Source organism: Triturus cristatus, chromosome 6 (genome assembly GCF_964204655.1).
Source record: "Triturus cristatus chromosome 6, aTriCri1.1, whole genome shotgun sequence".
In the NCBI taxonomy this organism is placed as follows: Eukaryota; Metazoa; Chordata; class Amphibia; order Caudata; family Salamandridae; genus Triturus; species Triturus cristatus.
Genome location: NC_140589.1, coordinates 146,935,465 through 146,951,514, shown reverse-complemented (window position 1 = coordinate 146,951,514; position 16,050 = coordinate 146,935,465). Strand labels below are relative to the sequence as shown.

The window sequence follows — 16,050 nt, the reverse complement described above, 5'->3', positions numbered from 1 at the left end:
CTTTAAACTTGTAGCAGAGTTTTGTGAGATATGAAAGACCGATTCACTTTCACACATGAATGTGATGGAAAACCCGTCTGCTCAAATTCTTCCGTTGACTCATGAAATGTGGCAGGCGGAAGGGTAACTATTTGTGTTTGGGACAAAAGAGGGCACAGAAGTAGTTACACCTCAGTATTTCACTTCCAGAGTTTCAAACCAACCCAAACGTGCAGCACGTTCTTAAATACCATTAAGAAGTAAAGCAGTGAATCATTCTTGATATACACATCGAATTACAATATAAGCTACTCCTACCTGGCAACTGAGGAGGATCAATTAGCATTTTGTCACAGGAGTTGGATCCATCGGATTCCTGGGATTCCTGCTCCTCCTTCTCATTGATGGAAGCGCTGGATGAGGACGAAGAGGAGGGAGACAGTCCTAGCCCTACAAATCTCCCTTTCTTACCACAGATTGCACAGTTTATAGGCGTTGCACTTGGTCCTTTAGGGAATGGGGCGTCTTCCTTGCCGTAATTTCGAACTGCTCCACTGTGGTGTACAGAACGCTCTCGCTGCCAGATATAATGCATTGGTGCAATGGCCATTACCTAAATTAAGAGAGAAAAGTTTTTAGAATTGACTGTAAAACTGTTTCAGCAAAAAAGTCATCAGCATGAAAATATAATTCTACTAATTTATTCACTCAGATTACTGAAACTTTTCTGTGTCTACTCAAATTTAAATACCCATGAGGAGTGTTTAACTCCAACTACATGAAGCCAACGCAAAACATTGCTTAGATACAAATCTAATGGGAATACTGCAAATACTTCCCCTCTTCGACACCTCTCATGCTAGCCTGCTCCCATCACATCTAAACACAGGTACTGTACCTAAGCCATTGCCTTAAATATTGCTTCTCTGTGAAAACAAAGTCTAACTTCAAACCTAATGTTCCCATAAATCTAATTTGTGATGGATATGTCTAACTGCAGATTCCTTACCTTTTGAATTCCCCAGGGTGGCAGACTGCATCCGGTGTGCCGACAGGTGGTGCCATGGGTCTTTATGGTGTGGGACACGTCATTGAGCTACAGGCACTGGCAGAGTAACCTTCTTCCTGGGAAAATTGGTGCGTTGAACGTGCGCTTCCTTTTTCCTGACACTCCTTGGCACGTGGAAAAACCCATCTCTTTCCCTGCTTTTTTTTTTTTGCTTCACCTCACCCTTCTTAGGAAGACAGGCCTGAGCAGCTACATCCAAAAAGATCTACATGGATCACATGATAGAGCAATGGGTGGATGATGAGATTTTTATTGGCGTTGTCAGTGCACAAATGGTGAAGGTGGTTCAGTAACGAACATTATCTATGTGAATCATCCTGTGTATAAAAACATGCTATGTCCTGGTAAAAAAGGAGCCTTCAGAGGGCCTTCAGGCTTATTCCACTAGAGCCAAGGCTGTTGGACATCTGCCAGGCTCCTACATGAGTGTCTGTGCACATCTTCACCAGGCATTAACATCTTTACAATTAAGTCCACAGGAAGGGCCAAGGTGAGCGTATATCCACTCCTCTGATTGTGACGCGGCGGATGCCCCCCCCCTCTCCCCCATTGGTCTCGGACATAGGGCGTGACCCGGAAGCGATGCAAATCGCTTCCGGGTCACGATAAGGGAGAACGGCATCGCAGGGGTATAAAGGGCTGGGGAGCCCAGGAAGCCTCCTCTTGGTTCCTGGGTCCCCAGCTTGCCCCCCCCCACGCCTCGCTAGGAGGCGGTAATATTTGTTTTTTATTTGTTTTACAGGTCGGCATCGGATCGTCGTACATCGAGGAAAGGGGGAAGCAGTAGTTCCGGGTGTCGTCAGGAAAAGGTGTGGCGCTGCAGAGGCCGGGAGAAGTCGCCGTTGCGTGCTATCAAGGAAGCATCGTCGTGCTGAGGTCAAGGAAGGAGAATCCAGTCGATCGGCAGAGCAGCGAAGCGTCTCGTGCCTGGGATCGAGGAAGGAGCGTCCAGGAGATCAGCCGGAGCGCATCGTCGTGCGGGGGTCGAGGCGGGAACTTCCCGTTGGAGGCACCCGGTGGGGGTTGTGCAAGGCACTCACCCCTCCGGTTTGATTAGGACGCTGTACTCTGCTTGGTGGTCCCGTTTTGAGCGCTCTGCTTCACGCGCATATCGGGTGCACGGGCATATCGGGTGCACAGGGAAGGTCTGCCTTTCGGGAAAGGGGTCGCGGTGGCATAACGGTTAAGTGAACCTTGCTTGCAGAGTTACAGGTCCAATTCCCATTTTCAGTGTGATGTTGTAAAGGCATCTCACTCGCCCGCGTTTTTAGGTTTGCAATCCGGACATTTCATAGTCATCGCTAGAAAGGTATAGGCTGTAGCTGGCATTGGTTTTGAAGTCTTGTTGCTCGGGGGAGACGCGCGCAATTGCTGAGTCAGCTGCTTGGGGGGGATTGTAATTGATTTGTTCCGTGTGCACAATAATACAGAGCTGGATGTGGGGTTGATGCACATTTCTTTTGTGGGGGCTACAAAGGACTATCACAATTTTGTTTTGGTTGCTTTATAATTATTGGCTCTGTCTAAAAGTTTATGCGAATGCTAGCTCATGGGACATTAGCATAAGTGATTTGACCCGTGTTCTTAAACAATCTGCCAGGGCTGCCCTGCGTAAACATTGGAGCAACTACAGTAAGCTCAGCTTAAACTAATTGTGGGTGTTGGGTGGTATTGTGGTTGATTTGGCGTTATGGCAGGGAAGGCAAAGAGAGGGGAATAGGGCTCCCGTATGGAGAGGCTGATGGAAGAGATGATGCGTAAAGTGACAGAGATGGGGCAGGATCTTGCTAACCTTAAGGAGAAAGTTGAAGGACAGGAGGGTGTGAGGCCTAGGCGCCCGAATGTGCCCCGCAAGGCGGCTTTCCCAGCAATCCCCAAAAGGGTGAGAACCAAGAAGCGCGGTACCCTCGCGGTGAATGAGCCCTCTGCGCATGCGCACTCCGGCTGGAGGGCGTGGTTACAATTTGATAAGGATCTGACACCAGTTAGTGACCTTGCCGTAGGCCCATTTTTAGTAACGCAGAAAATAAAGTTTGTAAAGATTGGTCATGATATGTTTAGATATGGATAGGAAACCTTTGTATTAGAGTTATGTTAAGGTTAGCCACTTGATATCTGTAAACTTATCATTTGTAATCTGTGTAAAGTATATTTTCTGCTATGTATTTTTAAAAATGTAATTTTTAATGTTTATTAATTTTGTATAATAATTACGGCCGGGGGGTGTCACGCCCCCTGCCTCCAAAGACTTCTCCCCTGTCACGGGTTTTCATTGTGGGGAGGAGGGGGTGTAGGGAGTACCTGGCCATAAGTAACTGGCGTCAGAAAAAGGGAGTCGCTATATTAGGCCTCATGCCATTAACTTCTAGAGGCAGTGTGAGCTAAATGAGGAGTCTGATGTTGCCTGCCCATTGGAAGCAAATGTTATGAAGAATTCTGAACACAATCTGACACATGGGGAAATTGAAAAGGCTAGGAGTCTGCAGTTAGATAGAGTATCCTCCAGAAAAAAAAACCAAAGGTACGTAGTTTTTCCGACTGATGGTGTAACCAATGCCCTTCTAGGGGCCAGGCACGTAGTGAAGAATTACCATATCCAGGTATACACAGTCACACATTTAAATTCAACCTTGATTTTGCACTGATTACTTTACCATTTAAATAACACTTCAACATTAAGACCGAGGAGTGTGATGAAGTCGAATTAGTTGGCCTATTCAGATCAGCTGCTGTGGGTGCAATAATCCATTTACTACTTTGAGACTGCAGTATTAAGGTGTGCTGTAAAGAGTATACTTTTTTTTTTTAACGCAAATTTATATAGCGTGAACTCGCCCCAAAGGTATTGGAGCGCTTTACATGAGCACCGGTTACATTACACAAGGACACATTCAGGCATGGGGAGATTAAGTGATTTGCCCAGAATCACAGGATGTGGATGCTAACCCGATTCTCGAACCTTGGTTTTCAGCACCAAAGTCGGCAATATAACTGTCAGACCATTTCCTCTCCCCTACTCTTTACGCGATAGCAGTCGAACAGCCCCCTTGATGCAAACCACATTACTCTCTCGGTACCCAGCAAATTAAATATTCGCCGGTGATGGTTGGATCGGAATTTGTGTCACATGAGCCTTGCACTTCACCTTCTTTCACCCCTGCAAGAACTGATGCTACAAAGAGTTGCCCCACCTTCATAGTGTCCCACGGTCTGATGAGTATTTATTAAGCAGTATTATAAAGGTCTATATGTACCTGTTGGTTTCCTTCAGATCGATGATAATTTGAGCACCTTTAAGTTTCGCAGTGCCTATTATTTAAGCATATTACAGGCTGTTCGGTTGTGGTATGTGCTACAAAGTCATTATACCTATATTTTTGGGTTAGCCTTAGAGCGGCTTACAGGTGCACCCTGTGGGAACAATATAACTCAAAAAATTTAGATTACAGGCTTTTGTTTGTCTTCTTATCTCTGTATTCTTGGTCAGGTTTTCATAAAATTCGTAACACAGCATAATGAGATTAGAAGGCATTTTATGCCTTAGAATAAGCATGACCCTATTATGACATTCATATGATTATAAAGAAGCGCCGCAGCTCTCAGAAAAGAATAAATACGTTTAATAATAAAGTATAGCCCTTAAAGGAGCGCAGCATCGCTCCAGCCTGAAGACACCCATCAACTGTTGAAGCAAGCATTCCAGGGCTTTTTAGGGATATGTGACGATAGAATGCGATAATTTAGATCGCGGTACATTACATCGCGGTTATTACAATGCCTTGCGCTAGAGGAGCTGGACTTAGGAATAGTATGATTTACTATTCCAACTCCAGTGTGTGTAACAGTAGGGAAGGTGTTGGAATAGTAAATCATACTATTCCTTAGTGTAGAGCGCCATCCAGCGCAAGTCGTTGTAACGACTAATGACCACGATGTAAATGTATCGCTGTGTAACGACCGCGTTGTAAAGGTCATTCACCGCTTTATAGTAAAACAGGCTCCAATAAAATATTAACAAAGGTAAAGCATAACATTCCAAAAGTACAACATGGAGAATAGTGCTATGTATAATGTAAAGTAGCATGGATAAATAAGAGTAAACTCAACTCCCATATGACACATCTTTCCCGTTTTAAACAGCGAAAAACACCTGGCTTGGGTACCAGGAAATTATTCCAGTATGTAAAGCAAAAAATCATTACATTCTTTCTGAAAGCGACCACAGTACTGCTGTTCAAAGGCCTTGTACTCTCGCATCTAGATGGTGGTAATGCCGTATTTCATGGTCTCCCAGACTCCATACTGGCACCCCTATGGGTAAACCTGCACCTCTCATCCAGGTCCTGAAGAAATATGATCACTTCACCTTTATTCTGATGGAACTCCATTGGTTCCCCTTGCCTGCCAGCACCAACTTCGAAACCAGCTGCATTATTTACAAAGCTATCATGACCAGCAACCCTGCTTATCTTGCAGACAAGCCTGTTTTCTCTGGTGGATCTTGGCACACCTGCAGGCAGGCCACTATCAGACTGCAGACTAGGAAGTGTAAAAAAGTAAAAACAGCAGGTCTTTTCCATCTATGCACCCATGATCTGGAACTTAAAAACAACAAACTGCCTACTCTGTTTTACATAGGTGTACTTCCTAAACATTCATATTCATATTGCATGAAATGCCATTCCTGAGCTACCAAAAGTAAGAACTCAGTCTGTCATGTAAACATATCGTTAAGACATTTAATACTTATTATTTTGGGTACGGTACCTTCTAGTATTGTATTTCACATATACATTTAATTAAAACATATGATTTACTAACCTAACAAAACACAATCAGTAATAAATTAAACAGATTTGTTCTCTCAATGAAATTCCAACAACTCCCCTGGCATACTGAAATTTGAACACTCACGTAAACATATCTCAATCGTACATCATCGTACATACAACAAATCAAGCAGTTAGATACAGATTAAAACATCAAGTTGGGAACCAAAGATCATAACATATTAGTTTGAGATAAATGCTTTGAAAAAGCTGTTATAAAGAATATTCAGACACTACTGTAGCCTTTTTGTTATAGTGCATACAAATATAAAATGTTACTCTATATATATATATATATATATATATACAGTCAAAATACTCAATGGAGTTATATTTAGGTATGCAAACTTTCTATGAACATAAAACTGTTGATCTCCCAAAATTGGGAGTTTTCTTTCAGTTTCCTTTGAATGTTATCAAAGAACAAGGAAGCATAAGTACAATAGAAGTGGCAGAGTGCAGCGTTAGCCTCCTTGGCTTAACGGCGTGCTCCGCCACTTCTGAAACACAGGGATGCACCATATTAGCAACAATATGGTGCAGCCCTGCGTTTTCACCTGCGCTGGTGCTAAATTTAGCTGCCGAGCACCAACCCAGGCACCCTTGCGCCATAGTGCAAGGGTGCCTGCATTGAGAGGAAAGATTGTTTATGTGCAGGAAGGTGTCCCTTCCTACTCATAAACAATCTTTAAATGCTGTTTTGTAACTTGTATCCTGCACAATCAATCAATCAATCAATCAGGGGAATTGTAAGCGCACTACTTACCCATGAGGGTCTCAGGGCGTGGGGGTGAGGGGGGGCGGGGGGGGGGGAGGTATGAGCTCCATTTAGTCAAAGAGCCAGGTCTTGAGGGCCTTCTTGAAGATGTTCAGGGAGGTGGCACATCTGATGTCGATCGGGAGCTCGTTCCAGGTCTTGGCAGCGACATAGGAGAAGGCTCTTCCGCCTGATCTGGCTCTGCGGAAGCAAGGAGTTCAGGCAAGGGCAAGGTCGGCGGATCAGAAGTTTCTTTTGTGTAGGTGGAAGGAGATTCTTTTGTTAAGGTATTGGGGTCCGGTGCTGTTGAGACATTTGTAGGCGTGGGTGAGTATCTTGAAAGTGACTCTTCTCAACGGGGTGCCAGTGGAGGTTACGCAGGTGTTGGGTGACATGTTTGTGTTGAGGGATGCCGAGTACGAGTCTGGCTGCGGTGTTCTGTATGGTCTGGAGCTTAGGGAGCAGAGACTTGTTGATCCCAGCATAGAGGGCGTTGCCATAGTCGAGTCTGTTGGTCGTGAGTGTGTGGATGACGGTCTTTCTTGATTCGGGGGGGGAGGGGTCCATTTGAAGGTCTTTCAGATGATGCATAGGGTGTTGAAGCAGCTGGAGGCGTTGGCGTTGACCTGACGGGTCAAGGTGAGGGAGGAGTCGAGAATGATGCTGAGGTTCCGGGCGTGATCGTGGGGGTGGGAGGACTGCCGAGGGCGGCGGGTCACCAGGTATTGTCCCATGCCAAGGGGGAGGGTCAGAGGACGAGGACCTCTGTCTTCTCTGAGTTGAGCTTCAGGCAGCTGCTGCTCATCTAGGTTGCGACGTTCTTCATTCCTTCCTGGAAGTTGTCTGGTGGTGGTGGGGTCCTTGGTGAGGGAGAGGATGAGCTGGGTGTCATCGGCGTAGGATACTATGTTGAGTACATGCTGTTTGACGATGGCAGCGAGTGGGGCTGAGCGATGATCCTTGGGGTACCCACCAGTTGATTTCCGTGGGTTTGGGGCGTAAGGGAGGTAAGTCTGATTCTTTGGGTTCTTCCGGTGAGGAATGAGCGTATCCAGTCGAGGGCTGTTCCTTGTATGCCGGTGTCGTGGAGTATGGCTGTGCGTGTCCGGTGGGAGACGCAGTCGAAAGCTGCCTAGAAGTTGAGCAGGATCAGGGCCGCGGTGTTTCCTTGGTCGAAGAGGGTGCAGATGTGTCTGTGGCGGTGAGTAGGGCAGTCTTGGTGCTGTGGTTGCTACGGAATCCTGATTGGGAGGGGTCGAGGACTGAGTTGTCTTCGGTGAATTTGGTTAGTTGTGCGTTGACAGTCTTCTCGGTGACTTTGGCCGCGAATGGGAGGAAGGAGATGGGCCGGTAGTTCTTGAGGTCCTTGGGGTCAGCTGAGGGCTTCTTGAGCAGAGGTCTGACTTCTGCATGTTTCCAGTCGCCAGGAAAGATGCCGGTCTTGAAGGTGGCGTTGATGGTGCATCATAGTTCTGGAACGATGGCGGTGACGGCTCTGTGGAAGATGTGTGGTGGGCAGAGGTCCGTGGGGGCCCCAAGTGGATGCCTTTCATGGTGGAGACGGCGTCTTCGGTGGTGACTGGGGTCCTGGAGGAGATGGTGGGCTGCCTGGCGTTGCTTGAGAGGGTAGTGGTTTCGGAGTTGAGTGTCTGATTGTTGAAGTCGTCGTAGAGGCTCTTAATTTCCAGATCGACGTAGGAGCCAAGCTTGTTGCAGAGGTCCTGGAAGGGGCTGATGTCCTTGGTTTTGCTGGAGGGCTTGGTGAATTCCTGGATGACATTGAAGAGATCCTTAGAGTTGCTGGAGTTGGCATGCATCTTGTTTTGCATGAAGGTCCTTTTGGTAGATCTGGTGCGTTTGTGGTATTCCGTCACAGCGTTCTTGTAGGTGGTGCGGTCTTCCGGTGTTTTGCTGTTTCTCCAGTTCTTCTCGAGGAGTCTACAGGTGCTTCTGGACTCTTGCAGGTCGGCGGTAAACCAGGTGGTCTTCATGGGGCACTGTCTGTCGGGGTTACATATAGGTGTGAACTCGCCTGCACAGTTGGAGACCCATCTGTGGAGTTCTGTGGCTGCGAGGTTGGCATCGGTCGAGGTGGTGGGGGTGTCGTTGTTGAGGGTGGAGTTCAGCTACTCATCAGTGACTTTGCTCCAGTTCCTCCATGGAGGGCGTGGTGCGGGTTTGGGCGGCGCAGGGTTGTCGATGTGGAAGGGAGCGCAGTGGTGGTCCATCCAACGGGGTTGTGTGGTGTGGCTGAAATGGATGTTGTTGCCTCCCGTGAAGATGGGGTCGATGGTGTGTCCTGCTTTGTGGGTCGGTGTCGTGCCGAGCTGTTTCAGGCCGATGTTGGCGAGGTTGTCCAGGAGGGTGGTCGAGTTGAGGTCGATTGTGTTGTCAAGGTGGAAGTTCAGGTCCCCGACGAGTATATAGTCCATGGAGGCGATGGCGTGGGGTGTGTTGAGGTCGGCGAAGCGGTGGCAAAAGGAGCGCGGGGTTCGTAGAAGAGGGTGCCGCAAAGGGTGGTTCTTGGGCTGGTCTGGAAGTGGAGGTGGTGGGGGAGGAGTTGCTTGTGGTGGAGGTGGAGAGTCGGAGGGAGCTCTTGTGTGCGATGGCGAGTCCTCCTCCTGGGCGGTTGGGGCCTTCCTGTGGATCTTCTATCTGTCGGGGATGGCGGTGGCGATGTCGGGGGCGGAGGATGCGTTGGTCCAGGTTTCTGTGAAGAAGGCGACGTCTGGTGAGAGGTTGTTGAGGAGGTCCTAGATCTCCAGGGCATGTCTGTGCAGTGAGCGTCCGTTGAGGACGATGGAGTTTAGAGCTCCGCATGTGTTGGCGTTCGTCATGGGGGCGGTGTTTGCGGAGGCATGGTCGAAGACGAAGGTCTGGCTGCAGTAACTGCAGGAGAACTGGCTGTGGGTGGTGATCGGCGTGGACTGCTGGCAGTTGTTTCTCCTTCCGGGGTTGAGTGCGAGGAGGGCAGCTTCGTCGTAGCGATGGATGGTCCGTAAGCCAGGGTCCCTGGCACTGGTCATGGTCGGGTCGCAGACAGGCCTGCCTTTGGCGCGCCTTCGGCAGCGGCCTCCATTAAATAGGGGAGGAACGTACAGCTGGGAGCGGGAACCGGCAGGGGAGAGGGGCTGCAGGGGTAGCAGCGGCGGGGAGGAAGCGGGCAGGAGTACAATACCTGGAAGCGGGCAGGGAGCAAACAGACTAAAGGCACAATCGCAGCAAAAGCAGAAAAACAAGGCACAATAAGACTGGCACAATCACAGAAAAAGCAGAAAGACGAGGCACAATAACACTGGCACAATCACATCAAAAGCAGAAAGACAAGGCACAATAAGACTGGCACAATCACAGCAAAAGCAGAAAAACCGAAGCAGGAGAACGGGCACGATATCAGGCCTGGGGCAGCCTCAAACACCTCCTCCTGGAGGTCCTGGAAGTCAGCGGCGGGTGCACAAATGGCAGAGCTGCTGGGGAGAGAGCAGATCTCAGACCAGAGGTCTTGCTCGCGCTGCCCTGCAGCAGCTGCCATTATATAGGGGAGGGACCAGCAAGGGGGAGGGGCCGCAGGGTCAGCACCGGCAGGGAGGAAGCGGGCAGGAGTACAATAACTGGAAGCGGCCACAGAGCAAACATACTAAACAAGGCACAATAAAACTGGCACGATCACAGCAAAAGCAGAAAAACAAGGCACAATAAGACTGGTGCAATCAAATCAAAGGCAGAAAGACAAGGCACAGTAAGGCTAAGTTACTTACCTGTAATCCTAGTTCTCTTCCAGGGGTATCCTCATCAAAGTCATAAGCACTGAATATTCCCGCCCATGTGCGGGGACCCCGGAAATAATAAATTTATATATGTAAAAACCATACATATATACAGCTCTGTATATGTATAAACATATATCATTTTTTCCAAGCAAATGCAGCCCCATAAAAGGCTAGACAATGTATATATAAACATCCAAAAAAACATATAGGTATAATAATACACCTAAAACTTTTTTTTTTTTTAATGGGGTAAAAACACTCATGAGAAAGAAAAGAGAACACTGTGAGAAACACATAATCACAAAAACATTGTTAGCCTGCAGGCTGCATTGCAATACAATACCATAGAGACTGAAAAGCCTGTACAGGTAAAAACTGGCACCGTGCCTTTAAGGCAGCCCTGACTGTAGTATCCCATCATGCCTCAGGGGTGACAGTTGGGTCAGTTGTTCTTTGCGGGACCATAGCCCTAAACACACAGATATATCTTTTCCATGGTAAATAATACACTCCTCTCATTTGCCTGGGGAGGCGGGTGGGTTGCTTATGACTTTGATGAGGATACCCCTGGAAGAGAACTAGGATTACAGGTAAGTAACTTATCCTTCTCTTCCAGGGGATCCTCATCAATAGTCATAAGCACTGAATAGAATAGCAAGCCCACCTTCCACCTGCAGGCAAATGCAAAAATTGTACTATACATGGAGTAAGAAAAAACATGAAACTGTTTAATTATTGAACAGATTCCTCAAGGAGGCTTGTCCTACTTGAGTGTCTGCTCTGGTGTCCCAGTCCAGACAATAGTGTCTGGTAAAGGTATGGACAGATCTCCAAGTAGCTGCTTTGCAGATCTCGGAGAGTAGGACATGATTGAGAAAAGCAGCGGTAGCCGCCTTTCCCCTTGTAGAATGCGCCTTAGGGCGCGCCATCAACGGCTTCTGGGCCAGTTGGTAGGCCAATTTAATACATGAAACAATCCACCTAGCAATGGAACGTTTGGATGCAGCAAAACCCATGCGGACAACACCATAGTTCACAAACAATTGATCAGATTTCCTGACAGCCTTAGTCCTACCTAGGTAGAATTTTAGGACCCTTGTGACATCTAAAGAATGCAACGCCCTCTCCGCAGGCGAGGAGGGGTTGGGAAAAAAGGTAGGCAAGAAGATGGTCTGATTGACATGAAAATCCGACACCACCTTTGGCAAGAAAGATGGATGAGTCCTCATCACCACCCTATTAAGATGAAACATAGTGTAGGGTTCTTTAGAACAAAGGGCCTGTATCTCACTGACCCTCCGTGCTGAAGTGATGGCTATTAAAAAGGCTGTTTTCCATGTAAGGTGCTGTAAGGTAGCCTTATGTATAGGCTCAAAAGGCAAACTCATGAGCCTTGACAACCAAGTTTAGCTCCCAAGAAGGCGAGGGAGGACTAACAGGGGGATACACTTTCTTGAGACCCTGCAAGAAATCCTTTACCACCTGCAGCTTAAAGAATGACTGCTGGAGGAGGAGCCTAGCGCGCAACCAAGATGGCCGCGTAGGTGCGAGGCTCCCGAGGACCTCCGCAACCTCCTACGTTTATCCTGTCTTCATCCTGAATCGGTTGAGGGGACTGTGTCGGTGAACCTGAGCCGAGGTGGTATCCGTTTTCCGTTTTTGAATCGGACCCCGGGTGCCGTGATGAGCATCGACTGAAGTTTGCGGCCTGCTTCTCTCCTGACCCCGGACTCGAGTTTGGGGGTGATCCAGTGGAGAAGTGAATAACAACGGCGGGACGAGCCTGGCGAGTCGCGTACCCCACACTTTCACTTTCGCTTTTGAGTCCCCTTGCCGTCATCGCGAGTGGGATTACAGCGCTTCTTTGTGTGGTGGTGGCCTCGCTGGGGGACCCTGCCTGCCTGCGGGGACCTGCTCCGCCTTCCTGAGGTGACCTCCGGGGTCCTCGGCCTCGATTGCTTGCTCTCCACTGCATGACTTGTGGGGGTGCGAGATACTAGACGATGGCCACGAAGCAGGATGGAGATCGGCTGAAGGCCAAATCGACCCGGCGTGGCGCCGCACTTCAAGTCAACATTATGGATCGCTACACCCTCCCAAAGGGGTCTCCCAGCGGGTCGCATAAGTCTTCCGAGTGCCCCCCAGATGCCCCGGATTTGCCTACGGATCTGACTTTGCAGGACGTCATGGGCGCCATAGCTGAGATGAAGACCTCGGTGGGCCAACAATTCGACACCTTGGCGCACAAACTCGACGCGGTCCTCATCGATGTCAACCTTGTTAGAGCAGATCTATCCAAGACAAATGACCGGGTTGACTCTTTGGCCCATACCGCGTCGGGCCTCACGACTGAGGTGGCGGCCCTCCAGACGGAGGTGCGCCGGCTCCGGCAGGCAAGTGCGCTCACGGATCGGCGCCTGGAGGACTCCGAGAGCAGGGCCCAGAGGAATAACGTTCGCATTATCGGAGTGCCTGAGGGACTGGAGGATTCGGCGGCGGATCTCTTTGTGGAGGATCTGATTTCTACTCATCTCCAGCCTCGAGGACTGAGTAAATTCTTTGCGGTGAAGAGGGCCCATAGAGTTCCTGGCGGCAAGCCGAAGGTCGGAGCTCCCCCGCGGCCTCTTATTGCCCGTATCTTCAACTTTCGGGACAGGGATGCGATTTTACAAGCTTCCAGACTGCGAGGGCCGCTTAAGCTGGAGAACATGGAGGTGAACTTTTATCCTGATTTCACGCAGGCGGTCCAGAAGCAGAGACTGAGTTTCATGGGCGTCAAGCGGCGGTTTCGAGATATGAACTTAAAATACGCAATGCTTTTCCCGGCCAGGCTGCGTGTGGAGTCTGATGGTCGCACTCACTTTTTTGACCGTCCTGAGACGGCCGGGGACTGGTTGGACACTTTGTCTGGGGGACATGATCGGGATGGGATGGGGGCAGCGGGAGGAGAGTGCCCACCGGACCGGGTATGAGGTATTGACACTGGGGCTCATTCCTGATGATGCCACTTTTCGGCCAAGCTTAGGGTTTCTTGACCGTTGTGTCTCGTTCCCCCTCCATTGGAGGTTGTGCTGTGTCTCGAGGGGGTTCCCTTTCCTCCTCTAGGGGGTCTTTGTAGTTTAGTTCACACAGGGGCGACAGGCACACTGCAAGTTGGGGGGGCTGTCTGGGCTCATGCAGGGGTGCAGGGAGGGGGGAGTTTTGTTTGGGATGTTGGGTTGGGGTTGGGTATTGTTTATTTGTACCACAAGGCAGAAGTATTGTTGTGCTATATCTAAAGTGCTCTCTGGGGGGAGACTGATCGGTTTTGGCTGTGATGGGGGGTAGGGGACTGAGACTTCTGTCCTGGAATGTTAATGGACTGGGGGACAGGATAAAACGGGGGGTGGTCCTGCAGTTCTTAAAACGGATTTCACCTGATATTGTATTTCTGCAGGAAACACACCTTATTGGCAATTCCTTTCGTGCCATGAACAGGCGGGGCTATCGCCTTGTAGCTCACTCGGGCTTCACCTCTGGTTCGAGGGGTGTGGGCATTATGGTTAAAACCTCGCTCCCGTTGGAGGTTGATGAGGTGCTCCATGATGATAGGGGACGGTATACGGCTCTAGTGGGTAGATTGGAGGGTAGAGTGATTGTTTTGGTTTCTGTTTATGTCCCGCCGGGGTTGCAGACGACTACTTTCGCTGATTTGGGGCGCCTTCTTCTTGGACTGCCGGAGGGGACTCTAGTGGTTGGGGGGGATTTTAACGCTGTAATTTCCGGAACTGAGGATCGTCACCCACCCAGGGATCTCCCCCGCGCCCAAGCTTGGTTGTCTGGCCTCTTGGATACCCTGGGACTGGTGGATTGTTGGCGGCTGAAACACCCTACGCAGGTACAATACACCTTTCATTCCGGGGCTCATGGCAGTCTTTTGAGGCTTGACTATGTTCTGATGCCAGCAGCACAGGCGGGGAGGGTTGGGGAGGTGCGACATCTGGCTCGGGGTATTTCAGACCACTCCCCGCTCTTGTTGCACTTCGACATTGTCCCGAGGAGGGAGGGGAGGGTGGTCCCGATCAACCCCTGGTACCTGCGTAACCCCACAATTCGCGCAGATTTGGTTAAATCTCTTGAGCAATATTTTGAAGATAATGTGGGATCTGTGTCGTCTGCTGTTTCTCTGTGGGAGGCGTTCAAGACGGTAATCTGGGGGGAGGCCCTATGCCTCATTTCCCATTCCAGGAGGCGCGAGCGGGAGGAGTTGACCCGTATCAAATTTGAGATAACTGGGTTGGAGGGTGATCTGGATTGTGGGGTCACGGACGACAAACTGCATGCTCCCAGACTCAAACAAGCGGACTACAAGGCCCTAGTCACAGAGGCGGCCAGGGGCCTGAGTAGAGAGCAACAGGGGCGACTGTATGATGTGGGTGATAAGGCTGGTAAACTGATTGCGTGGCTGGACAAAAAGGAGAGAGCGAGTCGAGTTGTCCCGTCGGTTGAGAGACTGGATGGTGTGTGTGTCACTGAGCCGGAGGAAATTGTTGATTGCTTCGCTGAGTATTTCCGCGGGGTGTATTCCCCGGTATCTTCCGGCTCGGAAGAGGATTCCCAATACCTGCTTAAAGATATTGCGCTGCCTTCCCTTTCGAAAGAGGATAAATTGTTGATGGACGCGGCTCCGACATCTGAGGAGATTGCCCTCTCCATACGTTCGGTCGCCTCTGGCAAGGCCATGGGTCCTAATGGCCTTCCCATCGAATTGTACAAATTACGGCCGGATACACTGGCTCCGCATCTCCGTGATATGTTCCTCGCGGCCCGTTCGGCGGGTTCCCTCCCGCTGGACCAGCGTCTTGCCACTATTGTGGTTATTCACAAGGAGGGGAGGCCGCGGGATCGGGTCACGTCTTACAGGCCCATTTCGCTGTTGAATGCGGAGCCGAAAATTCTGGCCAAGGTGCTGGCTAATCGGCTGGTCAGCGTGGTGTGCGATCTGATCCATCAGGACCAGTCCGGCTTTATCCCTCATCGCAACACCGCGCTTAACCTGCGGCGTCTGCATGGGGTGCTCGCGAGGGTCCCGATCATACGTGAGCCAGCCATTTTGGCGTCCTTGGACGCCACTATGGCGTTCGACACGCTTGAGTGGCCATATATCTGGGCGACGCTGGCGAAGTTTGGGTTTGGCCCGGGATTCATTGGCTGGGTGAAATTGTTGTATTCCGGACCGCTGGCGCAGGTGGTGGTGAATGGTAGAGTATCAGCTCCTTTTGAATTGGGCAGGGGCACGCGGCAGGGCTGCCCGCTGTCGCCGCTCCTCTTTGCGCTTGCCTTGGAGCCCCTGGCGGAGTGGCTGCGGTGGCACCCTTCGATTCGTGGTCTCCGATGGACTCCTGAGTATGAGGATCGCGTCTCCCTTTACGCGGACGATATTCTTTTGTACCTTGCTTCCCCGCGTGAATCGTTGATTGTGTTAGTGGATGTATTGTGTTCATTTGGCCGCAACTCCGGCCTAGTCATCAACTGGGCTAAATCCTGTGTATATGTCCTCTCAGGGGAGGCTCCTATCCTTCCGCGGGGTTGTCCTATCCAGGTTGCTCCGCAGGGATTTAAGTATCTGGGTATCTTTATTACCCTGGACGCTGCGGCCCGATATAA

The 16,050-nt window shown here is 49.9% G+C and overlaps 1 protein-coding gene across 1 annotated transcript in view; it reads right to left on the bottom strand.

Annotated features, from left to right (window-relative positions):
* SPDYA (speedy/RINGO cell cycle regulator family member A) overlaps positions 1-16,050 on the bottom strand; it is a 702,161-nt gene that overhangs the window by 43,033 nt on the left and 643,078 nt on the right. Inside the window, exon 6 of the mRNA XM_085610373.1 lies at positions 298-592. Coding sequence (XP_085466499.1) covers positions 298-592 — 295 coding nt within the window. The remainder of the gene's footprint in view (positions 1-297; positions 593-16,050) is intronic.